Source organism: Dermacentor variabilis, chromosome 2 (genome assembly GCF_050947875.1).
Source record: "Dermacentor variabilis isolate Ectoservices chromosome 2, ASM5094787v1, whole genome shotgun sequence".
In the NCBI taxonomy this organism is placed as follows: domain Eukaryota; kingdom Metazoa; phylum Arthropoda; class Arachnida; order Ixodida; family Ixodidae; genus Dermacentor; species Dermacentor variabilis.
The window spans coordinates 248,499,870-248,527,855 of record NC_134569.1 but is presented as its reverse complement, the minus strand read 5'-3'; the positions used below and the strand labels follow the sequence as shown (position 1 = coordinate 248,527,855).

Sequence of the window (27,986 nt, the reverse complement as noted above, 5' to 3'; positions counted from 1 at the left end):
TGCTCATGCATGTAGATTTGTGCACTCGAGAGCACTTGAGCGCACGTGAGCACACAGATGAACTTGGCACAAGTGCTCGCAGTAGTTGCCGGCTGTTCGACCGTGGACGCAAACGCCACTTCAACGGCCGTCAATCTAACCAGTGTGTGTGACTTCACGACCGATCACTGATGAGCCACCCACATGAACATACAATCGAACCCACTTATAATGATACCGGTTTTAACAATGTATCGGTTATAAGAATGAGAAACTGCTGCACCATCAACTTCTGTATGTTTTCAATGGTGAAATAACCTACTTGCTACAATGCCCCCATGCCGTATTATCAGTTATAATGATGAAGTCTGGTTACTCGCTGTCCGTGCTGAAAGGTAATGAAATGCGAAATCCTTGAAAAGAAAAGAGAAATTCGAGCCACTTCATGTTGCTCTGTGCTGTTTTCTAGACTTCTCCACATCGCCAGGCTCGCGCACCTCTCTCCCGTTGCTCTTCCACCCCTCCAAACATGAATGGGCAATGCCTATAACTCGATGCGACACCACCCTCCGAGCCACGAATGGACCGTGATAACTTCGCTGAGCGCTGCTGCTCCCAGATTGCTCGCTGGCCCCTCATGCTGCGCAGTTCTGCCAATGAGTTGCTGCTGGTGTTCATCTTTGTTGGTTGCGTCAAAGTTATTCCTGGCCATGTGGTTTCTCAGCCTCACTTGACTCACTGCCGCAACGGAAGATAGATGATCCTACTGCTGATCATCGGCAATGCATGACGTTGCCAGTCAAAAGCAAGTGCACTGCTATAGATTTGGAAATTAAGTGCTCCTAATCGATGCGGCGATCATCGTGAACGTGCTTACAACGGATAGCTATGGCAACAGTGATGGCGACCATGGAAGCGAGGCTGCCTCAATGTTGTCCTCGCAGCAGGCCCTGCAGAAGATTGAGTCCCTGCGGTGCTTTGTTTTTAGTAAAGCAATTAAGGGGGCTAGTTGGTGAACGTTCATGGTTATATTGCGCTTAGTTTTACACTGACGATATTAAGTCCGATATCCACGTCCTGTCCTTCACTTAATATAGTCAGTGTAAAACTAAGTGCAATATAACCATGAATGCTTTGTTTTTGCGAGGTAGCTTCCACTGCACTATGTGGAGCTCCTGGATTCATTGAACAAGGATGTCGGCAAGCTTCACATAAAGCAAGGAAGGCCATTTCTTGTGCAAGCCAGTGAGAACTATGTGGCGAGATGCTTGCAGCAATCTTGCCCTGGTGTTTCTTCTGGATTTCTGAAGCTGAGAGACTGCCGCGGCAACCTTCTCGCATTCTTTAAAAGGCCCCTTTCTGGGCCATCAAAGGGATGTCTTGGCGTAGCTCGCATGTCACTTGCCGCCCGTGACCCCACTTTGCAGTTATAGCAGTGCCATTCTTGAACGTCGCCAGCCGCGGCTTGTTACACACGATCGGAGCGTGCAGGAAGCAGAGTTAAACAGTTAAATGAGTCAATACAATCAACAGCCAGATGGAGGAAGGTGGTAGGGAGGGGCAATGGCCTCCCCTCCGTTATAGCTTTCTAAACAACTTTGCCATCCTCCTATTTTGATTTTTTTCGTGCAGCCCACTTATAACAATTACCAGGTATAACAATGGAATCTTGTGGCACTTGAATGTTGTTATAAGTGGGTTCAGTTCGACTGTATTAGTGACAAGCTTTTTGTGATGGTTTGTGGCCCTTTATCACATCGGCCGGCAGTGAATTTTCGTCACAGCCACACCATTAGCCACACTATCTAGCCTGTTAAGCCTAATCAGAGTGGCAGTGTCGGGTGTCGGCAACTAAAGTTATGGTTACTGAATCAATGTAGATCTATTCACAGCGGTCACATGACCCTCAGAAAGCTGACAAACCACCTTGCCAACGAAAGTGAGTGCACGGGATGACTTTGTGAAATACTGTACTGCGGCCCCTCGTTCTGAACGACTTTCTTAAATGGTTAATAGGCACACAACGGTCTCTTTTCTTAGCTTCGAGCTTTCTTTTCGTAGCTTTGAGGTCACAAGACCAGCTTTGGTTTTACGTGGTGGGCTGGAAAATATGTGACAGTGCACTGACCCCTGGCTGGATGCCGACAAAAAAAAAAAAAAAAAAAAAAAACGGTGCTGCAGTCAACAAGTGCGGCACTGAGTGACATGGTGTGTATTCCTCGCTTTTGTCTATTGCATAGATTAGCTTTAAAGGAGCCTTGAACCACTCCTCAGGCTTGGTGAAATAACATTATCCGGAGGCAGCATAGACTGCTGTGGACATTTCAGTCAAGTTTTGCTGTCGCAAACGGTGCGTGGAGCTCGCAAGCGGAGCACGAGGTCAACTTTTCCTCCGATGCTCTCTTTTCAACAGAAGCCTGCTCCTCATTTCCTTCTGGACGCTTCATTTCGTAATAAAGCGGATTCCCATATACAGCTACTATTGGTAGGTACGGTCGGCTACGTAGCGTAGATACTGGGTACATCGCAGGGTGCCACGACGAGTCCACTGGCTAAGCACACCGTGCCTCACTGATGACAACCCCGTTTGGCTTACATTTAGCACACCATAGGCACCAAAGGCACCAAAATCAGAAGTTGTAGCGTCTATGTTAACATCCAAAATGAAATTTGAACTGCGCGCCACGGTGACATTTAGAAGGCGGAATGTTGTGGATAACGTCCTATTCCACCATAGCCTTCGCAGTGCACATTATTGAAGAAGGAACAGGAGCTCAGTGGAGGCCATGTTTTATTCATAATAGCTCCGCTTTTGCTGAACAAATTGAAGTACCTTTTGGGGCAAAGTATTTCTGAAATGGCCTATTTTCACTTCGAATGCCTTTCTCCACTTCCACAAAAAGTGGTCAGGACCCTTTCAACGAGCTGTCCATAAACCACAGAAATGACCTACCATAAACATGGAAACACCCTCCTGTTTTCTGGAAGAAAACAGGAAAGCAGAACTTCTAAGTAATAGAAGACTGCCATTAAGTACAGTCTGGCCCACTATTAAACTGAATACTTCATTGGTATTTAAGAATACTTTGCTATTTCTTCAGCTTCAGAGGGAAAAAAGCACTTAATTCTATTTGACAGATATTCCATTGATAAAAATTATTTTCCATACTTTCGTATACGAACTGAGTGGCTATTAATGCAGGCATACTAATTTGGTATTTACTTTAGTAACAGCAGAACATACTATGCATCTCGATTCATAAATACCGAAATTATTGATAGCTGGCAAGATTCTTGTTAAGTAATGTGATTATAGCCTCCTGAGCATGTGCAGCCTTCCGTTTTCTTGCACAAAATTTGGAAGCATAAATGTCTGTTTTCTGATCTTTTATATTCAATTCAACATTTTTTTTCTTTATTCGATTCGATATATGATTCGAAATTTAATACCATTCGATATTCGCACATCCCTAATAAAGATGCGATATATTTATGCGAAACCAATACTGCAACTATTATGCCAATACAGCAACATTCCAACAATAAAAATGTCACTGAATGTGCATAGCAATAAGTCTTTCTTCTTTTTGGAGCTGCTGTTTTTTGTTTTACGTTCTTTTGCAGTGATAAACTGTGCACAGCAAGAAATGGACTGCCGGAGCAGCTATAGCAGGTAAAGCATGCAGCAGCTGTCAGGGGCGGCGCAGAACTCACCTGAGCACAAATGTGTGCAGAGTCTTGATGATGGCCAACTGCACCTTCCATGTGCCTCCCGAAAAGCTGCTCAGCAGGATGTCGCATAGCCGGGCCCGGTACTTCTCTGCATGGTGCACACTGTGGCCTCAGATCAGGCTCATTCTCCACAACCTCATTTTTCCAGACTTTCACCTCACATCTTTGAACGATGTGCCAAATACACCAAGAATGCATAAAAATAACTTAATTTTAAAGCAAAGCCACACGCTAAATTTGCACATGAAAGGCATAGCATTCATTTAAGTACAACATGACAATATAGCATAACATGCGCTTCACTACAGACACTGCCTATACGAAGAAATGTGCACATAATTGTGTCTTGCAGAGATATCGATGCACACACAGGCTTTTATAAGAGCAGCAGCATTGTTTCAGCTGCTCTGTCTAGTTCTGCATTTTTTCCCGTGTAGAACAGAGAGAGGCATGGTAGTGAGCATCAAGGCTGCACAGCAGTAGGGGTGCCATTTTAAGCACTTGCACTCTAGTATATCATATGGTACGATTCAACACTTGCAACTCCTCTTTCCAGCTTAATATAATCAAAATGGAAAAAAAAAACTGTGGGGGCACCTAAGCAGCTCGTACGATGTGTAAATGCGAGAGCATTACCTGTCCCTGAGTGTGTTGCTGTGTTGCTGAGATTAGTAATGTGGCAAAATGTTGCCAAGTTTAGTGCTATCGGAAATGTTCCAAATACCTCCCAACAAATTGTCTACAAACGTTTTGATGAATTGCTTTGTTGCCGCTGCGCACTTGGCATTCCTGCTTTCGCACAGTTAACGTTGTTGTCACCACTGCTCTGCTTCTCACTGCCGCCTTGCTTGCCGCGCTGCTGTGTTCCCTGCTTGTCTGCTTGTCGAGGAGGGTGCAAAGTGTCTCGCTACAGCTGCTGCCAGCTTGCCATGCTTGCTCAGGAACCACTCACTCTGCCTTTAGCATTGTTGGTGACTTGGGTGGTGAACACTGTTTGGCTGAAGCAGCTCACTTAGCCCGTTTCTCTGCATTGCGACGGTCTCATAATTCGTCGGCAGTGAACTAGTGCCTCTGGCCATGCTTTGCCGTCTCGCCCAATGGTGTAGATGCGAGCGATTCAACTTTGGATGAGGAAGACTCCACAGTGCCAACAGCGGTGCCACTCCTCTCGTGCACCAATCACCCGCAAGGCAGAGCCCAACCACGTGCACAGCCTCAAATATATTCGTCACTGTTGCCTGTTACAACGGTGGCGCAGTGCAAAGGTGGTGCAGTGGTTAGCACACTCGGCTGTGGAGTGGTAGCAGTTGCAGGGGGGCTCGAATCCTCATGGTGGCCACATTTTCTTTCAGTTAGACAAAGAAGGCATAATCTGTGTGCTGTTTTTTCTGCCCCGGCTTTCTGATGACGATGGGGTCACACAATGAGCCAAGTAATGCTCTCGCATAAAAAAAGCCTTACATATTTACCTGAAAACCCAGAATCTGCGTCTTCTCTAGTAGTGAAGCACATAGCAACTGTAACACTAGAAATGATTCCTAAGCTATATTTTCTTCAGAAAACATATGGTGGCAGCTCATCACACAACATTCAAAAGGTTTGTGAATAAAGAAGTCCCTTTCACTATTTCTACACTCCAAATCAGAGTGCGAAAATATCAGTGCACTTGTTTACTGCCTTCAGCGATGCTTTTATCGAAAACAACACTCAGGTGTTTCTGTGAGGCAAGCATTAACCGCTGCATCACATATGATACAGCATGCACTCACGGCTTAGATTGTGGACAGGATCAGAGATTTGTTTCCTCTCTGAAGAACAAACTCAATAGTAAAATATTATACTGTTTCTAAGCATCATGAACAGGCCAGAAAATTAATATTCGAGACAAGTTTGTGAAAAAGACCACATGGCACCCACAATGTTCGAAGAGCTAGTAATAGCAGGAATAAATAACTTTCAGGGGAAGAGGAAGTTTATCTTGGTTTGCCTCAAGCTCCTAAATACTATGCAAACAAAAATTTACATAAATACAAGGTACATAAATCACCATCATCATCATAATCATCATCATCCGCCTATTTTATGTTCACTGAAGGACGAAGGCATCTCCCTGCGATCTCCCATTATCCCTGTCCTGCGCCAACCTATTACAACTAGCACCCGTGAATTTCCTAATTTCATAGCACCACCTAGTCTTCTGCTGTCCTCTACAGCACTTCTCTTCTCTTGGTACCCATTCTGTAACCCTAATGGTCCAACGCTTATCTAAACTGCGCATTACATGACCTTCCCAGCGCCATTTCCTTCCCTTAATGTCAATTAGAATATTGGTTATACGCATTTGCTCTCTGATCCAAACCGTTCTTTTCCTGTCTCTTAATGTTATACCTAGCATTCTTCTTTCCATTCCTCTTCGCGTGGTTCTTGTTCTCAAGCCTCTTTGTCATTGTCCAAGTCTCTGCACCATATGTCAGCACCGGTAAAATGCGCTGATTGTACACTTTCCTTTCCAATGATAATGGTAAGCTTCCAGTCAGGAGCTGAGAATGTCTGCCGTATGAGATCCAACCCATTTTTATTCTTCTATAAATTTCCTACTCATGATCAAGGTTCCCTGTGATTAATTGACCAAGGTAAATGTACTCCTTCACAGACTCTAGAGGCTGACTGGCGATCCTGAACTCTTGTTTCCTTGCCTGGTTATTCATCATTATCTTTGTTTTCTGCATATTAATCTTCAATCCCACTCTTACGTTCTCTCTGTTAAGGGCCTCAATAATTTGTTGCAACTCATCTGCAGTGTTGCTGAATAGAACAATGCCATTGGCAAACTGGAGGTTGCTGAGGTGTTCACCGTCGATCCTTACTTAGGTCCTAAGCCTTTCCAGTTTAATAGCTTGAATACTTCTTTCAAGCATGCAGTGAATAGCATCGGAGAGATTGTGTCTCCTTGTCTGACCCCTTTCTTTATAGCTAGGTATCTTCCTACATTTCTTGTGTAGAATTAAGATAGCTGTGGAATTTCTGTAGATATTTTCCAAGATATTTACGTAAGCGGTCTGTACTCCTTGATTACGTAATGCCTCTATGACTGGTGGTACTTCTGCTGGATCAAATGCCTTTTCGTAATCTATGAAATCCATATAGAGAGGCTGATTGTATTCTGCGGATTTCTCGATTACCTGATTGATGACATGGATGTGATCCATTGTAGAGTATCCCTTCCCGAAACATGCCTGTTCCCTTGGCTGACTAAAGTCCACTGTTGCCCTCATTCTATTGATTACCGTATTTATTCGAATTTATTCCTTCAGTTGAGATCGGAATAACCAAAATATTGAATTAACCAGAGTTAAATTAACGGAAGTATCGTACTTTTGATACCCCAATGCTCAATGTCACAGACCAGGCAGTTGTTTGTTAAACAAATTTTTCCACTGTGGTGTGGAGCGCTGTCACAGTGGCCAACATCGTGGGCAACACCAAGGGAGCGCTCACCCTGGGTGGCAGGTGCCTGCTGGGGCCAGGCCTGACCCAGGGCCTCAAAAGCCGCCTCTTGGAACTGCAGCTGAGACTCCAAGTCCCAGGACTCCTCACCATCCTCGTCCTGATCCGCACCACCTGCGCTGTGGCCACCTCGGCTGGCAGCACACTGTGCCACAAGGGAGGAAAAGACGCACCCATGGCAGCCGCTATGTTACACGAGTCTACAGAGGTTTAAATCTCACAAGCATGCTTAGTCTGCCTGAAGTACATACATGAAGTATATGCTACCTGAAGAAAAATTCATACAGCAAGCCAAGTGAACGGTTGACATGTGTAGAGACTAGCAGCTGACTGCTACCCCCAAAGGCCAGCATGAGCTGATGTATACTTTCGTCTCTGTATACTTTCCTCTCCGCTCATCTTAGTAAGAGCTGCAGCAAACTATTGCCGTCCAGGATTTTAACTCATTAAAATAGCGTTATGATGATTTGCGCTTCTTTACGTATGACCAGTGGAGGCCTGTCGCTCGCACTAGAGCGTCATCCTGTTCTTTTTCAGCTCTTGTCTCAGAGCATTATACTTCCAATTTGGCAGACGAGGCCTGCTGGGAGAGATTTCAATGACGGGGTAGCAGTGTTTAAGATAAGCAAAGTCTAGCAAGCAAGTTTAAGACAAGCTAAGTTCTAGCAAGGTAACACCAACATGTGGGCAAGAGGCATACAACCACGCAAGTTAGGTCACTCAAATGGTCCAATACAGGCCAACATACTACGACAATAACTTGTGGCACAAGCAGTGTTTGTGTTATCAGGTCCAAAGCCACACAAAATAACTTTTTTTCGAAAGAAACTGGCAATTGACAGTGCCATATCACTGCTTGGAGCAATGCTACAATGCACAGATCGGCGACTCTGCAGCAATAAACAGGGCCTTGGCAATTGAATCTTCAGTATTTATAGAAAATAGTAGGAAGGTGTCAAGGAAGATCTACAGCTATTGGAGATAAGAAAGCCAGAAAGCGCTGTAGCCAGCAGAATGTTGAGCTAGTTGGTTCATGCCTGAAATGTGTATCTGGTGCAAGGAAAACTAAATGGAAAAAAGAAGGGACAGGAAGAGTGACATACATGCAGAATAAAGGGCTGTAGGGAAGCATAAAGTGGTGCGAAGGAAGCATAAAGGATTGGCTACAGCCCTATATGCTTCACTATGTTGTGAGCATAAGCGATGTAAGGGAAGACATCATCCCAGTTCTTGTGGTCTGAGGAGATGCACACGGCCAGCACGTTTATCAGAGTTCAATACATCCATCTAACAAGACTGCTGGTCTGTGAAGACTATATGGTGCAGTGTGTTGGAAATATGAACTACACATGTGAAGCAACTCTTCAACGGTGCCAGTGATGACTTGACAACCATGGTCACTGATGATCATTTCAGATGAACTGCATAGAACAACATGCAACAAGAAAGCTGTGATGCAAGCAGTGGCGGATGTACAGATGTGGATATTGTATTTTTTGCATAGCGAATAATGACAACCCATCGACTGCTGTTGCATTACTGTGGAATGTGACTGTAGAGGCCTAGGCCAACTTGCTCAAAGGGGATATGAGGAGGAGTCAGAGGGGAAAGGAGGCCTCTGATCAATAGAAAACCTTCAGAAAGCATCCTTTTATTGTGATAGCACTCACACGGACCCTCCAGGTTGTAGCGGTCCTAGGGTCTCACAGGAGTACCAGCCACCGTGGGTTCAGGTGCTGTAGTGCTGCCCCACTTGAAAGTGCATGTGTGGCTCGTGCACATTGAAGACGACGCACTGTCAATACTACACTGCACCACCTCGGTGGCAGAGCCAGGGCAGCGTTTCGTCTTTCGCTACTGGTGCCAACGTTGTGCCACTGTGAGCACCCTAGTGTTTCTGCCATGCTGCTGTGTGCATGCATTAGTGTGAGCAGAATGGGCATTACACGTCAAGCCAACATTGTTCATTGGGCACTGACTAACGCTGATGGTTCTGCCACTCTCATCTCCAAGGTGCGATGCCTGGTAGCTGGCCTGGCATTGTACCTACTATCGAGCAGGAGTTGCCTTGTATGCTGCATTGTGCCAACATGTTGTACCCACATATAGTTAAAACACTGTTTGAGGAGTCTAAATGCAACACTAAATGTTGTTCACCTAAGTGTACATACTGTCGCAGCACTACGCAACTGAGGCAGAGAAAGAAGTAGAGTGGGCGCGCGTGATCTCGGGGTACTCTGCGCTGGCTGGGCCTGGCCTGTAGCTTCCCTCTCGGACCTCGTTTCACCTTGTAAATAAATATCATTCGTAACATCTTTGGTGGAGGTGCGGGGTACACGTCTTTCTTTGTGACGGTGTTTAGGCGGCGATAGTCCACACAGAATCTCCATGAGTTGTCTTTTTTCTTGACTAGGATCACAGGAGCAGCTCAGGGGCTACACGATTCCTGGATCACTTCTTTCCGTAACATTTCCTCGACCTGCTCGGTGATGACTTTTCTCTCTGAAGGTAAAACGCGATAAGGCTTCTGATGAATTGGCATCGCTTGCCCTGTATGGATGCGGTGTTGCATATGAGACGCCGGTGGTATATAGGACGCTCGTTGGCCTTGAGCAAAATCAAAGACCGTGGCGTAGTGAGCAAGCGCTCCTTGAAGCAGACACTGCTCACTAGAAGACAGCAACTTGTTAATCATGCGCTTAAAATCAGCAGGATTATCATGGTTGGAATCGGGGTTGGATCTTTTTTCGGCAGTTGACATTTCGACCATTCCGACGCTGACAATGGCTTGTTCATAAAAACTTGCCAGTTTAAGTCTTAGCGGCAATGTTATGGATTGGGTTGAAACATTCACTGTCCACAAACAAGTACAATCATCACTGGTGACAATGAGGGAGCGAGGGACTATCACATTTTTCTTGAGCGCATTGTTATAATCGGGCTTGGCTAAACCACAACAAGAACCTGTACGAGGGCGAGAAGTATTGACTGGTACAAACATTGCAGTCTGAGGGAGCAAAAACAGATCTTGTGACACGGAGAGAACGTCGGCGGCATCACCGGTGCTATCTATCATTGAAGTTCGCGCGCCCCGGCGAAGAGAAATCGCACCACTTCCACAATCCAAAGTTGCCCCCCACTCACGCAAGAAATCAATTCCTAAAATAATGTCATGCGTTGTATGTGCAAGCACAGTAAATTCACTTCGAAATGTCTGGTCCCCTATCGTAACTGAAACAGAACAGACCCTAAGTGGGCGTAACATTTCCCCGCCAACTCCACGAAAGGTAGCGTTCTAATCCCAAGAAAACATAACTTTTTGTCCAAGACGATTTTTGAAGGACAGGCTCATAACAGAAACTGCCGATCCGGTGTCAACTAAAGCAAAAGCACTCACATTGTCAACTAAAACACACACTTTGTTTTTAAACAATTTTACACATGGGGGTCTTGATGAAGATGAACATATTGCGGCCTCACCCCCATTGGTCGCACCAGCTAGTTTCCCAGTGGGGGCGGTGATAACGAGTGACAACAAGGTGATGGAGAGCGTTGTTGTCGTGTCGGTGGTGGTGTGAGGCTACGATCGGAAATGGGGGAGTCACTGTGGTTCGCGCCGTCCCTGCTGCAGCCGCTGGAAGGAACTGGGATACGGCCAGGGCTCGTCAGCGGACACGCGGAGTGTGTAGGAATTAAATCGTGGAGCACGCTGCTGGCGGAGGTGGCAATACCTAGCAATGTGTCCAGGCACACCGCAGCTGTAGCAAATGCGGGAGTCGTGGCTTGTCGCGGGTGACACTGGTGACATGGGTGTCATGGATAGGAACGTGCTCTCAGGCTGGTTGTACGAGAGAAGAGCCCGCAGAACAAGTTGTTGTGGTGCATCTTATCAGCGTCCCAGGCTTGTCGGTTGTGGTGGCAAGTTGCTGATCTCCGCACGATCAGCATAGGCCCTGCGAGGTTCTCGGTAACTCTGAGGTGCCCAGGTGGCCGGTGGCACACGAGAGCGATGATCAAATGCATACTGATGGCACACATGAGCGTCGTCAACAACTTTAAGGCATTCAAGCTCTCCTTTAACCACTTGCCGAATCACCGAGGAGGTGTCGTCGTGGGTTGGGACGGACACACTTGCAATAGTAGTAACATTGTCCAAGCGTCCAAACTTTGGCCCCACCCTTCTCATTTTCAGCGCTTCAAACGCCCGGCAGTGCTTCTTCAGATCAGACGGAGTACTAAGATCTTCCTTCACTATAAGAAAATTATAGACATTTTCAGCGATTCCTTTAAGCAGATGTCCTACTTTGTCTTCGTCTGTCATGGTAGCTCTGACGATTCCGCATAATTTCAGAACAGCCTCTGTGTACATTGTACACGTTTCGCCAGGTAATTGGGCTCGTCGGGAAAGTGTCTACTCAGCCTTCTTTTTCTTAGAGATCGGGTCCCCGAAGCACTTGGTGAATTCTTCTACAAAATTATCCCAGCTTGTCAGAATGTTCTTGTGGTTTTCAAACCAGAGGAGCGCGGTTCTAGTGAGAAAAAAACCACGTTATCGAGCTGCTTCGTAGTGCCAGTGGTTGTGGCGACTCACTCTGTTGTAGTGTTTAAGCCAGTCATCGACGTCTTCGTTCGCCTTCCCCGAAAAGGTGGGTGGCTCTCGCAGCGGTGTCCAGTAGCCAGCCTGACCTGCGTGATTGCTGTCTGGTCCACCGCAGGTGGAGTCATCATTGCCTTCTCCGGAATCGGCCGTGTCCGCTGCTTGTGGTCGTAAACCAGCCAAGCGTCTACTCCGTCGGACAGTTGGTAGAGCTGGGTCGTCCAGGATCATCCAAGATTTCGTAACAATACCGTTGTCTTACCATAATCATTTCTTTAATTGCACAGCAGCAGACTGGAATGGCCTTCCCTACCACATTGCTGCCATGACCACTTAATCTGCCTTCGTGGACGTAACCATGAGCCTTTCACAAATAAAAAATTCGGCAGAACCCATCTCCGGATGACTGTTGACGGTAATGCGTTAGCATTAAGTGAGTATAGCCACAGAACGTATTGCCACCATTGCAACGAGCAAGAACTCCTCTTTCGCAGTTCCCTAAGAGCTCCCGGCACTAACTAGCACAAATGGTGTGAAACCTGCGGTGGCATCCGAAATGCATGGTGCATCAGAGCATATGAATGCCAAGACACACATTGTGCGGCAACCGGGCTCCTCTCACGCTTCTTTCTGGTCACGCTGAGCCATTTAGCGGTGCTGCCGAGAAGTACGCGTGTGGCTTCAAGGACTCAGTGCCTGTGAACGTTGAGAATTGTTGCTGCACAATGCAGTGGCACATTTCGGGTAACCCAAGTTGGTGAGACACTCACTGAAAAGCAGCATATACCTGGTGCATTCATGGTGCAGCTCGCTAAAGTGTTGGCTTGAAAGGCATTAATTGAAAAGCGGCACCTACCCACTTCAATTGTGGCATAGCCTGCTAATGCACCAGGTCACTGTCCTTCAGGAACCTTTGTGACATGCATTCAATTCCACTCAGCATTGGAGAAATTTAAGGGATCTTTTTGTCACTGTAGAGCTGCACATTCCTGGTGGCACATGCCTAGTTACCCAAGTTGGCGCAAAAGGCATTCATTGAAGAGTGGAACACAAATACTGGCACATGCCCAGTGCTCCAAGTTGGCATCGCAGAGCTCCTTTCATGAGCGGTGTCTACCCAGTCTGCATTTATGGTGACTCATGTCAGTATGAGGCAGAAGAAGAAGAAGACGACGGAAAGCGGATACGTTTCACGTCGGCTCCGTAAACTTCGAATGATTGCCGGCGCCTTTTCGACTGGAACTACGAAATTCACACCTCAGAAGAAGCAGGAAGACCCAAGGATCACCTGGGCACCTATTCAACCAGGTGGGCCATTTCCAGAAATCATTTCAAACAGTTTGCCACGCCAACCAGGAAGCCAGGCTAAGCCTAGCGAGAGCATCCCCGTCGCCATGTGTCTCCAGCCACGGCGACTGACGTGCTGAGCCTGACGCCGCGATCAGAGCCGGAGAAAACCCATCTACCCGGCTCTCGCAGAGCATTAAGGTTAGCATGGAGGTGGTAAGCGTAGATGGCGAAGATATTCAACCGGAAGAATTGGACCAAGGCCACTGGTTCGAAATCAAAAGAAATCATCGAAGTGATAAAACACCACTTCAGCGAGCTCCCGAAGCTACTTGGAACAAGAAAAAGGGCAATCGACAGATTCGACAATTAATTGTCGCAAGCCGCATGCCACACTTACCAGTGGACGACTACAGGATCATTATTAGACCAAGAGGCGGACTCAATGTGACCGAACACGGTGCAGACCGCATCGACCACTGCGTACGACGTGCTGCAAATGTCGAACGCACAGCGGATGAAGAAGATAATCTTTGCCTCAACTAGAAGCAGAACATTATAGCCCTCAGCACACCATCGAAAGAAAGAGTCCAAACGTACGTCGCAATAACCAGTCTGAGCATTGGCAGCAAGGAATATGAAGTCTGTGCCTATCGCGCAGCACCGGAGAACACCTAAAAAGGAGTCATCCGAGGTATCTCTGCCGATGAAAGCCCAGAAGACATTGTTAGGAAGGTGGTCACTCCACGCAACCCCAGCGTCCTCTACGCCAAGCGTATGGGCAATACAAACAACATAATCGTCATTTTTGATGGATATTACGTCCCTAGCTATGTGAACTATGGAGCTGCGCTCGTTCAATGCGCACTTGACAAGAAACAATTTGACATCTGTTACGAATGCGGAAGACTTGGTCACCAAGCGGACGTATGCCCCAATCCTACTGATAAAATTTGCCGGAGTTGCGGCACCAAGAATCCAAAGCAAGACCACGAATGCAAAGCAGAATGCCAACTATGTGGAAAAGACCACCAGACTGGGGATAAACGATGCCAAGCAAGGTACCGCATCCCATACCTCGTCAAAAGACGAAGATGGGAACGTGCCCAAAGAGAGGAACAAGTGGAATGCGAAAACTACGGCAATAAACAAAGAAGACCAAGTACAGCCAGCAGGAACAGAAGAGCCAGAAGCAGATCACCCTCCGGCAACCGATCAAGGTGAAGGTCCCGACCCCGCAATGGCAGCCCAATCAAGCACCACAGACCATTGGCAACTGCAAGGGCACTACCGGCGACTTCACCACCGGACCCCCATCACAGGTGAGCTGGGCTGACGTAGCTTCCGGGGCGTGCGCGGAGGCAGAGGCTGCACCTAACACTAGAAATAGAGAGTTAGAAAAAGAACTAGCAAAGATGAAACAAATGATGCTAGAACATCCATCAGCGGATTGTCGCTCTAGAAGAAGAAAACAGTAGACTGCGGAAAGAAAACATTACTCTTAAAAACGGGCGGGGTATTACACTAGATAGTATTGAGGAAAAAGAGGCAGATATCCAAGAAGAGGCTAACACGCCAGCCAAGCGCAAAGCCACGGACGATAACGAGACGATCACAGTTAAAAAGACCAAGTCTGTTAAACCCCTTGAAAAAAGACAGAATGAACTTGAAAGCAAAATTGACATTCTAGAAAACAAACTAGACATCATAGATACACGCTTTAAAGACCTGGGTGCGCAAATTACCCAGCAAGTTACACAGGCTATTATGACGCAAATACAACAACAATTTAACACAATCGCTGCAAAATTTACCGACATTGAATCTCGTATGAAGTCATGGGGACCACAAACCAGTGGAGGCGGCCCCATCAAAACAACCAGTAAACCGTATAATAAACCCTCGACACCTACGGTAGAGGGAACCGGAAAACTGTAACTGCCGCCATGGCTCGACACGACCGTTATACTATCTGGCAATGGAATTGTCGCGGATACAGTAGAAAAAGATCCCGCTTACATCAACACCTAATCAATAAGGAACATCCTGATGTTATAATGCTACAGGAGCCACACTGTAAGGCCAAATTATCTGGGTATAGATCATTGTGTAGTGCCGACGGGGAGACGAGAGCTGTCAGCACTCTAGTCAAACGTACTTACATGGTCGTTCAGCATGATACAGGCATTGCAGATGTAGACAATATATTAATTGAGTTAATACCTACCAGAAAAAACAATCAAAGTCTATTTCTCCTTAATGTTTATAGTAACCCAAGAAACAAATGTCCCAATTTCCGATTACTTCTCCGCAAGACTCTCACTAAGACAGAAGGCAGAGCCATAGTGATTGGGGGGGATTTCAATGCTCAACACGCGACATGGGGATACAAATTTGAAAACACCAAAGGTAGGCACCTATGGCTAGACGCACAACAAGAGGGCCTTACCCTCATCACACCTACGAGGCGGGGGTCTAGTGTTAGTGTGGACACTACGCCAGATCTCACCTTTACAAAGAACATTAAGGATGCAAAATGGATTAACACCCAACAGGATCTAGGCAGTGATCATAACATCCTCGAAATCACTGTTAAAGCAGGGCCACGCAAATCTAAGGGCAAACAACTCAAAATTGTAGACTGGAACAAACTCAGACAAATTCGCAAGAAAAATGATAATAGTACTATCACAGACATCGTGGACTGGAGCACGCAGCTTAAGCAGGATGTTAACGCAGCCACACAAGTAATCCCCCAAGACGCGCAAATGGAACAGGTAGACAGTAAACTCCTACATATGTGGGAAGCTAAAGAAGGTCTCTTGAGGAGATGGAAAACTCAGAGACACAACAGGACGCTCCGATGCAGGCTGGCCCGGCTTAACAGAGATATAGAAGCATACGTACAACAACTCTGTAACCAGCAATGGGAAGCAACATGCACCAATATGGATAATCAATTAGGATTGTCCAGAACGTGGAACTTCCTCAGGCACCTTTTGGATCCTGAGGAAAGTAAAGCCACGTACAGACAAAGCATAAACAAAATCTTACATGCATATGACAAAACTGAAGCAGCTTTTATCGATGAGATAGCCGCAAGGTATTTATCTCGGGCTAAGCCAACAATTCACCCAGATTATACAGGCACCAAAAACAGACAATTAGACGAAAAGATTAGCGAGGCGGAATTGAGAGCAGCTCTACAAAAGCTTAACACTACATCCGCGCCGGGACTGGACGGAATAACAAACAAGACGATCCGAAATCTCAATGATGCCTCTCTAGAAGAACTTACCAAGTATATGAACGAATGTTGGCAATCCGGTACAATACCACAACAATGGAAAACGGCCCAGATTATTCTAATACCTAAACCAGGCAAGCGGCTACAGTTGGAGAACCTGAGACCCATTTCACTCATGTCCTGTGTGGGCAAGCTCATGGAGCATGTTGTCCTAACGAGACTGACCAACTATCTCGAGGATAACGACAGTCTCACCCCTACAATGTAGGGCTTCCGGAGAAATTTGTCCACACAGGATGCAATGCTCCAACTTAAGCATCAAATTATAGATAACACAAGTCGGAACACCAAAGCTATCCTAGGATTGGACTTAAAGAAAGCTTTTGACAGTGTTAACCACGAAACAATACTGAACAGAATAAATGAGTTGGGCCTAGGCCAGCGAGTATACAGTTATATACGAGACTTCCTTACCAACAGAAAGGCACACATTAAGATAGGGGACCTTAACTCTGAAGAACTACAGATCGGAAGCGCAGGTACGCCCCAAGGTTCAGTAATATCACCGATGCTGTTTAACCTGGCTCTTATTGGATTACCAGCAAAGCTACAGGAAATCGATGGCCTCAATCATACCATCTACGCCGATGATATCACCCTCTGGGTGAGCGATGGCAACGATGGACAGGTTGAAAACACATTACAACGTGCCATAGAAGCAGTTGAACAATACCTAGCACGAACCGGACTGGCGTGCTCGGCAGAGAAATCTGAGCTCCTCATTTATGTACCGTCACGACGTGGCCGAAAACCACGCAACTACGAGGAACGAAACAATCCGGAAATTCAGCTAACTATGGCAGAAGGTATGCCCTTACCCAATGTTGACAAGATCAGAGTATTGGGCCTCATCATTGAAAGTAACGGCTACAATGGAGAGACCATACGCAAATTAGACAATATAACATCTCATATCATGCGGCTACTTAAGTGAATAGCCAACAAACATAGTGGAATGAAAGAAGGCAATCTGATTCAACTAGTCCAAGCGTTCGTAATAAGCAGAATAGTATATGTGGCACCGTACCTACAATGGTACTCGTCCTAAAAATACAAATTAGACTGCTTAATAAGAAAAATCTACAAGCAAGCAATCGGACTCTCCATCACCACCAACAACGATAGCCTACTGCAGCTAGGTCTCCACAACACACTGTATGAGCTAATCGAGGCACAACGAATAGCACAGTACGAACGCCTGTCCAAAACTAAAACCGGCAGGCAAATATTAGATCGCCTAGGTATAAGGTATCATACCCAACATGGCGTCAAAGTAGATATGCCCAGACACATCAGAGACATGATAACCATCCCTCTAATACCCAAGAATATGCATCCTACCCACCATCAGGGTAGACGTGAAAGCAGAGCACGCAATATACAGAAGAAATTCGGTAACAGCAAGGACACCACATTTTTAGACGCAGCTAGATACAGACACAAGCGCGCCTACACAGCAGTGGTGATAAATTGCGAGGGAAAATGCACGACGAGTGCTACAGTTAACACACTACATGCAGAAACCGCAGAGGAAATAGCTATTGCGCTAGCCATAGCACAAACACCAGCAGGCGTAATTATCAGTGATTCCCAGAAAGCCATACGAAACTTCGCCAACGGTCGAATCTCTCCAGAGGCACTACGACTGCTGAAATTACCTAATAACCGGGACAAAAACATCGATCTCATCTGGACACCCGCTCACACACTACCAGACGGTAGCAATGAGGTGGCGCACCGCATGGCTCGAGAACTTACGGACCGAGCCTCGGTTAGCCCCGCCTCACCGACTACCAAGGAGTGGGAGTGGGAAGATCGAATGACCAAATTTCACGAAATTACACAACACCATAGATTGCAGAGGCATATATTCCCGCCGCCGCACCCAAAATTAAGCAAAAACCAGTCTGTAGAATGGCAGCAGTTACAGACCAGATCCTATCCGAGTCCAGCTCATCATCATCATCAGCCTAGTTACGCCCACTGCAGGGCAAAGGCCTCTCCCATACTTCTCCAACTACCCCGGTCATGTACTAATTGTGGCCATGTTGTTCCTGCAAACGTCTTAATGTCATCCACCCACCTAACTTTCTGCCGCCCCCTGCCACGCTTCCCTTGGAATCCAGTCCGTAACCCTTAATGACCATGGGTTATCTTCCCTCCTCATTACATGTCTGGCCCATGCCCATTTCTTTTTCTTGATTTCAACTAAGATGTCATTTACCCGCGTTTGTTGCCTCACCCAATCTGCTCTTTTCTTATCCCTTAACGTTACACCCATCATTCTTATTTCCATAGCTCGTTGCGTCGTCCTATATTTCAGCAGAACCCTTTTCGTAAGCCTCCAGGTTTCTGCCCCATATGTGAGTACTGGTAACACACAGCTGTTATACACTTTCCTTTTGAGGGATAGTGGTAACCTGCTATTCATGATTTGAGAATGCCTGCCAAACGCACCCCAGCCCATTCTTATTGTTCTGGTTATTTCGGTCTCATGATCCGGATCCGTGGTCACTACCTGCCCTAAGTAGATGTATTCCCTTACCACTTCCAGTGCCTCGCTACCTATCGTAAACTGCTGTTCTCTTTTGAGACTGTTAAACATTACTTTAGTTTTCTGCAGATTAATTTTCAGACCCACCCTTCTGCTTTGCCTCTCCAGGTCAGTGAGCATGCATTGCAATTGGTCTCCTGAGTTACTAAGCAAGGCAATATCATCAGCGAATCGCAAGTTGCTAAGGTATTCTCCATCAACTTTTATCCCCAATTCTTCCCACTCCAGGTCTCTGAATACCTCCTGTAAACGTGCTGTGAATAGCATTGGAGAGATTGTACCTCCCTGTCTGACGCCTTTCTTTATTGGGATTTTGTTGCTTTCTTTGTGGAGGACTACGGTGGCTGTGGAGCCGCTATAGATATCTTCCAGTATTTTTACATATGGCTCATCTACACCCTGATTCCGTAATGCCTCCATGACTGCTGAGGTTTCGACTAAATCAAACGCTTTCTCACAATCAATGAAAGCTATATATAAGGGTTGGTTATATTCTGCACATTTCTCTATCACTTGACTGATAGTGTGAATATGGTCTATTGTTGAGTAGCCTTTACGGAATCCTGCCTGGTCCTTTGGTTGATAGAAGTCTAAGGTGTTCCTGATTCTATTTGCGATTACCTTAGTAAATACTTTGTAGGCAACGGACAGTAAGCTGATCGGTCTATAATTTAAGTCTTTGGTGTCCCCTTTTTTATGGATTAGGATTATGTCAGCGTTTTTCTAAGATTCCGGTACGCTCGACGTCATGAGACATTGCGCATACAGGGTGGCCAGTTTCTCTAGAACAATCTGCCCACCATCCTTCAACAAATATGCTGTTACCTGATCCTCCCCAGCTGCCTTCCCCCTTTGCATAGCTCCTAAGGCTTTCTTTACTTCTTCTGGCATTACCTGTGGTATTTCGAATTCCTCTAGGCTATTCTCTCTTCCACTATCGTCGTGGGTGCCACTGGTACTGTATAAATCTCTATAGAACTCCTCAGCCACTTGAACTATCTCATCCATATTAGTAACGATATTGCCGGCTTTGTCTCTTAACGCACACATCTGATTCTTGCCTATTCCTAGTTTCTTCTTCACTGTTTTTAGGCTTCCTCTGTTCCTGAGAGCCTGTTCAATTCTATCCATACTATAGTTCCTGATGTCCGCAGTCTTACGCTTGTTGATTAGCTTAGAAAGTTCTGCCAGTTCTATTCTAGCTGTAGGGTTAGAGGCTTTCATACATGGCGTTTCTTGAACAGATCTTTTGTCTCCTGCGATAGCTTACTGGTTTCCTGTCTAACGGCGTTACCACCAACTTCTATTGCGCACTCCTTAATGATGCCCATGAGATTGTCGTTCATTGCTTCAACACTAAGGTCCTCTTCCTGAGTTAAAGCCGAATACCTGTTCTGTAGCTTGATCCAGAATTCCTCTAGTTTCCCTCTTACCGCTAACTCACTGATTGGCTTCTTGTGTACCAGTTTCTCCCGTTCCCTCCTCAAGTCTAGGCTAATTCGAGTTCTTACCATCCTATGGTCACTGCAGCGTACCTTGCCGAGCACGTCTACATCTTATATGATGCCAGGGTTCGCGCAGAGTATGAAGTCGATTTCATTTCTAGTTTCACCATTCGGGCTCCTCCACGTCCACTTTCGACTAACCCGCTTGCGGAAAAAGGTATTCATTATCCGCATATTATTCTGTTCTGCAAACTCTACTAATAACTCTCCTCTGCTATTCCTAGAGCCTATGCCATATTCCCCCACTGACTTGTCTCCAGCCTGCTTCTTGCCTACCCTGGCATTGAAGTCGCCCATCAGTATAGTGTATTTTGTTTTGACTTTACCCATCGCCGATTCCACGTCTTCATAAAAGCTTTCGACTTCCTGGTCATCATGACTGCATGTAGGGGCATAGACTTGTACCACCTTCAATTTGTACCTCTTATTAAGTTTCACAACAAGACCTGCCACCCTCTCGTTAATGCTACAGAATTCCTGTATGTTACCAGCTATTTTCTTATTAATCAGGAATCCAACTCCTAGTTCTCGTCTCTCCGCTAAGCCCCGGTAGCACAGTATGTGCCCGCTTTTTAGCACTGTATATGCTTCTTTTGTCCTCCTAACCTCACTGAGCCCTATTATATCCCATTTACTACCCTCTAATTCCTCCAATAACACTGCTAGACTCGCCTCACTATATAACGTTCTAACGTTAAATGTTGCCAGGTTCAGATTCCAATGGCGGCCTGTCCGGAGCCAGGTATTCTTAGCACCCTCTCAAGCGTCACAGATCTGACCGCCGCCGTGGTCAGTTGCTTCGCGGCTGCTGGGGACTGAGGGCCGGGGTTTGATTGTTGTATTTATATAGGAGGTTGTGGCCAAGTACTGCACCAGGGTGGCCACTCCTGCTCTGGTGAGAGAGTGCGTTACCGGTTCTGGTCACCGGGATCAGGCCGCACTCCAGGCCTGTTTGTGCAATTTTCTCACACACGTTTTTTTTTGTATTTTCCGGTGGAGAATTGCGTGGCACCGGGATTTGAACCACGGTCCTCTTGCACGGAAGGCGGATACTCTACCGTCCCCGCAGGAGTTAAATTAAAAAATTAAATTATGGGGTTTTACTTGACAAAACCACTTTCTGATTATGAGGCACGCCGTAGTGGAGGACTCCGGGAATTTCGACCACCTGGGGTTCTTTAACGTGCACGTAATTCTAAGTACAGGCGTGTTTTCGCATTTCGCCCCCATCGAAATGCGGCCGCCGTGGCCGAGATTCGATCCCGCGACCTCGTGCTCAGCAGTCTAACACCATAGCCACTGAGCAACCACGGCGGGTCCCGCAGGAGTTGTGCGCCTCATTTCACCTACAGTGGTGCCCTATTTGATCGGTCAAGGTGGACCAATCTGAGCTCGGTTATACCGCACGGATGGCACTCGGCTAGAGAACCTGGTATTTATGACCTGCACATGTGTGGCCATATATAATTGACCATATATATCTTTTTTTTTGAAGGAGGGTTCCCCTACAGTGATAAAATAAAGGAAAAGACATTAAAAAGAAAAAGAAAAAAAATTTTGGGGGTAAAAAAAGGAACATAAGAAGTGATTTGAACTCGTGACCCTTGGACGTTGCCCGGAAAGATAGCTCAGTCGGTTGGTTCGTCAGGCCCCAGGTTACTTTCAAGCGCCATAGCTCCTGCTCCGAGCCTCATACTTACGTGGAAAGGGACTGATGTTGTCCGCGATTGGAAGGATGTTGTCCGTGGTTGGAAGGCATACTTTCTTGGAAAAATGGCCGCCCGAGGAGAAGAGCGAACTTGAGCGGCTTTAGAGACTAGGAAAACTGCCTTAAGATATTTAGACTTGAGGGAAAGCTTTGTTAACAAACTATATCACGGCGATCCAGCTATCATGCACCTAATACACCCAGATTTATACCCAACCGACAAGTGCACACATTGCAACTCTAGAGCCACCCTGGAGCATATCCTATGGGAATGTGCGGCTTTAATCCAGAGTAACGGGGATGCAGCCTCAAACAGCGACAGCCTCTGCGCGCGCTGGGAGTCTGCGTTGCTCAGCTCCGACCTGCAACACCAACTCTGGGCCGTCCAGCGAGCCGAAGAAGCTGCCAAGGGCCAACAACCCTTGGCTGAAACCTAGGCGGGGTCCAGGCCCACCCCGCCAAATCGCAGGGCACTGAATAAAGTTATTTGAATGAATGAATGTCAGTATGAAATAGATGAAGCCTCGTATGTACATACTGGCACATACTCAGTGAGCCAAGCTGATCTGATGGATGGTTTGGAACCCTGTTACCTCAGCAGAGCAATCCGATGTGCTCACCATTCAACCCCAGTCTACCTGGCAACCCAGATAGGCAGAAAAGCGGTTAGATGCTAACATACATAGTACATATGTACATATACACATAGATAGCCCTCGAAAAGTGCGTGGATAACCATTTATTTAATTTCTTGAGTTCGCACCCTTTATTTAATAATCCGCAAGAGGTCTTTAAGGTAATAAAGTGAAAGTGAAAACCTTGCTATCTCTGTCAATACTTTGCTCTTTAGATAAAACTTCCAAGTTCTTTCACAGCAATAACAGGCACTGCCCACGGGCTAGAGAACTCTCTGATGATGTTTCTTTGCAGTATCTGCTGCAGTTGCTTAGCAAGAATCTTGCATTCTGAGGAATACATCTGAAAAGCTTCCTTCAGATAGGATGAGCCATGCCGGTGACGATCCAGTCGAGGGTGTGAGTAGATGCAAAAAGTGGCATGGTTTTCACCTTGGAGGAAGTCAAACATGTCACGATAGTAATTGTGCTAAGGCGTGATGCTCACTTGATGTGCTGACAACGGCATAAACTTTTGGTTCAAGGGTGGATTGCAAAGTTGGGAAATTCATCTCATCACTGATGATCGTAAAAGAACTGTGAGTGGTGTCACCGAATACAGCAAGCTTCATGTGGCAGAACAGTTAGTTGACCACAGCAACTTGGTTCTATTAGTCAGGGACACAATGCAACTAGGCACCAAGTTGTCTTGTCACAATTCGATGAACCACGGCCCCAAATGAAGTACCTGCAGACAGAAGCAGGGATGGGAACATACGTGGTGACCATAAACGAAGTATCACTTCAACAAGAACAGTGAATGTCTTTCACTGACGCAATTGTTCATCAACGATTCCTGGCAGCAAAATGCTGCTCACAGATAGCCCACTGCATGTGACAGATGCCTGCATGCTTGCAGAAAGTCAATCCTTAAGATAACATCATGCGTATGCTCTTTAGGAATCACAAAGACAACTGGGAATACTTTTTCAGCCAGTAAAATATTTTCAACACAAACACCAAAGGGACACTAAAAACCAAACTTGAGCAAATATTAACTTTATGACCAAGGCAGTTCTTGAAAGAAAGGCTTGGGAGGGATACGGATGTAGGCTTCTGTGTCCACAAAGGCTGTTGCAGGTACACCATCAATTAACATTTGGACTTTGTTTCTCAGTACTGTAGGAGGCGGAAGCATCTGTAGTGTATCGTTTCTAGCAACCTCACCTACATTCATCACGCCAGCTATCTTTATGATGGTGGTGGTGGTGAAATTGAACATTGCCATGGCAAGCAATGCTGGTGTGAGGACAGCCTAGTCAAGCTGCGGCCAAAAATGGTTGAACGCTGAGTCGATTCTGCTGCCGTAGAACACTGTTAAGGAAGAATATTGGTGGTGCAAGTGAGCCTTCTGACCAAGATGGTTGAAGTTTTAATTTTCAGACCAAGGTCGTGTCAGCAGTGGGCCACATATCGGTGCCTCGTGGCACCGGTGACAGAATCAAGAAAGTCTTGTCTTAGCACACAGGAGGCTCATGATCAACATCGTATCTCTGAAAGGGGATGCTGGGACACTGTTCTATGAGGTTGTTCATTTGATTACGGGTCTTTTATTTACCTATCCAATGTTGTAGGCCTGTAAGCAATGACAGACTACTTGCAGTCACATTAAAGCACCAACCTTTTTGTCTCACCACTTCCTAAGAGCAAGCGCTGTTTGAATTGACGCTTCACATGATGCACCAACAAATGGTACTAAGTCAACACTGCCATCACTGCATGTTCTAAACAATGAAAATATTAATTCAAAACGCCAACTGATGTATTATGAGGTGTTCACAAAGTGCTTCTCTGACAGGAGAACAGTACATTCTAGCTCCCATCCTTATTTACTTTGTCATGTGGTGGTTTTTGTGTTGTGTGGTGCAGCTTTACAGCATGAGAACAAAATGTATTAGTTCCAAAAACTTTTAACAGTTGATCTCATGGTTCGTATGCTCTGTTGATACACAGATGGCCATAAAGCAGCTGCAGAAAAGCAGCACAGACATGGACACCTAAATTTTTGAAACTGAAGAACTTACGCACAGTACAAATAACAGAGACGCACTTGATGTGAAGACTATTTTAAGTAGGCTTTCGTTAATTCGGCTTCGTTAAATGACAACATGCGCCTTGGGAATTTTGTGCCCCACCAGTTCGAACGCATGTCGATGTCTCATGCCGCAGCAATTCACGCTAGATGGGTGTGTCAGAAGTGCCTGCCAAAATGCCCTGCTTGAAGAAGCTGTTGACACAGGCTGAATTTCAGGAGCACAAACGTAAGCTTGCCGAAGTCACAAAAACGACAATGCACACATGCATTCATGCATTGCTACAATGCATTCATGCTACACATTGTCTTATATAGATGTCAAATACAACTGAGCCTGCCAAATTTATTAGTGAGTTTGGATCAAACCGTTTTCCTGGTTAGTACGATTTTTTCTTGCAGTTTTTCCAAAAAGTATGAACACGGTTCTAATATAGTTTGTGGTAAATGGTATAGCAGAAAGTAGGAAGTAGAAACAACAGTTGACCTGCTACACAGTGCAGCACAATGTACTGCATTTAGTTATGAAATAGCACCATCTATGTTTTTCAAAGTCCTTGCAGCGCCTAGCTTTTACACGCATTGGGCATGTGACTATACCTGCTAAAACCACAGACGAGGTTGTCAATAATGTGTACAGAATATAAACGCTGGCTACCCACTACACACACATTTATTCATGATTTCCGAACTATTGGTGCAGTTCCACTTCATTATTCATTGCTGCCATTCTGAACATGTCTCCCATTGTTGCCTTCCCTGGATTATTTGAATTTGACCAGTCAGCACGCACACACCTGACCCCTATGGTGACCACAATGGCGACCCCTCTAGTGGCAGTGTCCATCTCAGCGAAGCTTAGGGGACAGTGAACACATGTCATCTCCCATTGAAAATGCATATTTTCTGGTTTTTATGCAATAACTGTAGCTCGCAACGTTTCTTCATGTTATTTAACCGATTCCAATTCACTGCTTTTTTTTTGCATGGAAATTGGGCTAGAAATCGTGTATGCTGTGCAATAGAATACGAAACTTAAATGCCTTTGCAGCATTTGTATGCTTTACTGCATAGCATCATTGTATTGTGACAAAAGCTGACTGAACACCATGCAGAGAAACTGACTTTAGGAACCAGGCCACCATTGTGCAACACTTCCTAGACCCTTGCCCATTTTTCTTGCTAAGAAATCGGGCATGCGTCGAATTTAGACTTCTTTTAGGAGCTTTTCTTCCATGTTCATTTCCTGCTTTGAATGCACAGAAAGTGGGTGCCCATTTGTTCCGGGGGTGTATTAGAATTGAGCAAGTATATCCAAAATAATCAGCGGCACGTTTTGGTGTTTCTTCTTAGGCGTCTTGTTTAATATGACCTGCTGGATGATTCTATCTATTCCATCGGTGCTGTAAGGGTCAAATTAATGGAAGTAGGCTGTAATATATTATCATTGATGTACAGAAGTTTCCCTTACAGACTGATAGAGAACTGCAGAAAAAACAAAAGTAACATGATTAGACAATGTACGCACAATACTGCACTCATGCGGATCACAAGAGAAGGCTGACCTTGAGCAGTGGTCCCTCAAGGATGTCCAAGAGGGGTCCAAACCGATCCAGCTGTTGGGCATCCAGCAGTTGAGCAAGGTAGCAGACTGCCCGCTCCCGGTACACACGGTTGTCCCGGCGACACTCTCGCAGGAGGGCCTCTGATACCTATGGGGGGTGGTCAGCAGCAAATGCTCATTGGCATAGGTTGGCATATTCACTCACGGGTGCAGTGACCCATGCTTGAAAATTTCACAGGTGTGAAATGGAGCATCAGTAAAAGATGAAGGGTGCGATGTGGATGCGGGTATGAATAGGAGTGAGTGCCAATGAGTTTCAGTGGACTTAAGTATTAACAGGAGTGAGGGTGGTTAACTCTTTCCGTACCTCGTCCATTTGCCATAGTCAGCCCGCTAACAATGTTTTGAAATGCTGCTCTTGAGACACTTCCGTGCCACTCACAGACACACTGTGCTATCGGACGTGAAGGAGAACTATATTTTTGTTTTCCAAGCAGTTTGATTTTTTTCATGCCAGGCAATAATTTTTGAATGCGCTCCGAAGTTTTGCGATTGTCAAAGTAGAAAGCAAAAATGGCTGCTTCTGGGAGTGGTGCGCATTCTAAAGGTCGCATATGTCGTGATTCTGCTGTGTCTATGGCTGATTTTATCAATGGATCGAGCAGCAGTGAGTCTGAGCATGCTGCTTTTTTGTCGGACGTAGACTGAGAGCAATGACGACAAACGCGGGAACATCAGTGGCCGCAACCTGGCACGCCCAACTATAGCGCTTGCAGTTAAATTTTGTTAGTGGAATACCTGTTCAATAAAAAATTTTGATTTTTTACGGAGATAGTGCCTATTAGACGGAAGTACATTTTGTACATCTCATAATTTTTGTTGCATATTTTTCTTAGTAGATACAAATGTGCCTTCACAATCTTTGTTCAGTTTTATCCCACAATCTTGATCCTGGCAATTTTTATCTTTTTTATAAAATGTCTTCTTACTAAAATTTTAATAGGTGAAAAGTGCATCCATTCTGCTTTTTGTTTATGTATTACATAAAATACTGAGTGCAGTAGTTCCTTCACAAAAAAAAGAGAAACATCTGGCGTAACCTACAAAAATCACATTTTCCCCATGGTAGGGAAAGAGTTAATGTGAGTACTAAGAAAATTCAGTGAGGGTGATTTTGAATAGACATGTAAATGTAAGTGAATGTCCACGAGTGTAGTACAATGGAACCCAAAATATCAAATTCTCTGGAGAAAGCAAAAAAAAATATCGCTTTTGTGGAAATTTCATTGGCGCAAGAATGAGAAAAAAAGACAGGGAAATGGCTTGCAAAACAAAAATTTATTGTCAAAAGTCGGTAAGCTAAGTCGGTCACGCCAAGCCTTGCCTTAGCAACTTGACAGCTCTGCCCTTACATTGCAAAAAGTGGTACATTGCCACGTCATCATCGTGCTCACCAAAAAATGAACAAATTGTGTCAAAGGCTTCCAACACATCCTACGGGTTCATGTTCTCTTGACGTTTTGGTCCTTAGTGGTCCTTG

At 45.6% G+C, this 27,986-nt stretch overlaps 1 protein-coding gene across 2 annotated transcripts in view; it reads right to left on the bottom strand.

Moving 5' to 3' along the window:
* LOC142573223 (proteasome adapter and scaffold protein ECM29-like) overlaps positions 1–27,986 on the bottom strand; it is a 297,184-nt gene that overhangs the window by 7,181 nt on the left and 262,017 nt on the right. For both annotated transcript variants that reach the window (XM_075682816.1, XM_075682817.1), the window contains exons 26-28: positions 26,448–26,594; positions 7,210–7,363; positions 3,694–3,799 (exon numbers count right to left, since the gene is read on the bottom strand). In XM_075682816.1, the coding sequence (XP_075538931.1) occupies positions 3,694–3,799; positions 7,210–7,363; positions 26,448–26,594 (407 nt within the window). The remainder of the gene's footprint in view (positions 1–3,693; positions 3,800–7,209; positions 7,364–26,447; positions 26,595–27,986) is intronic.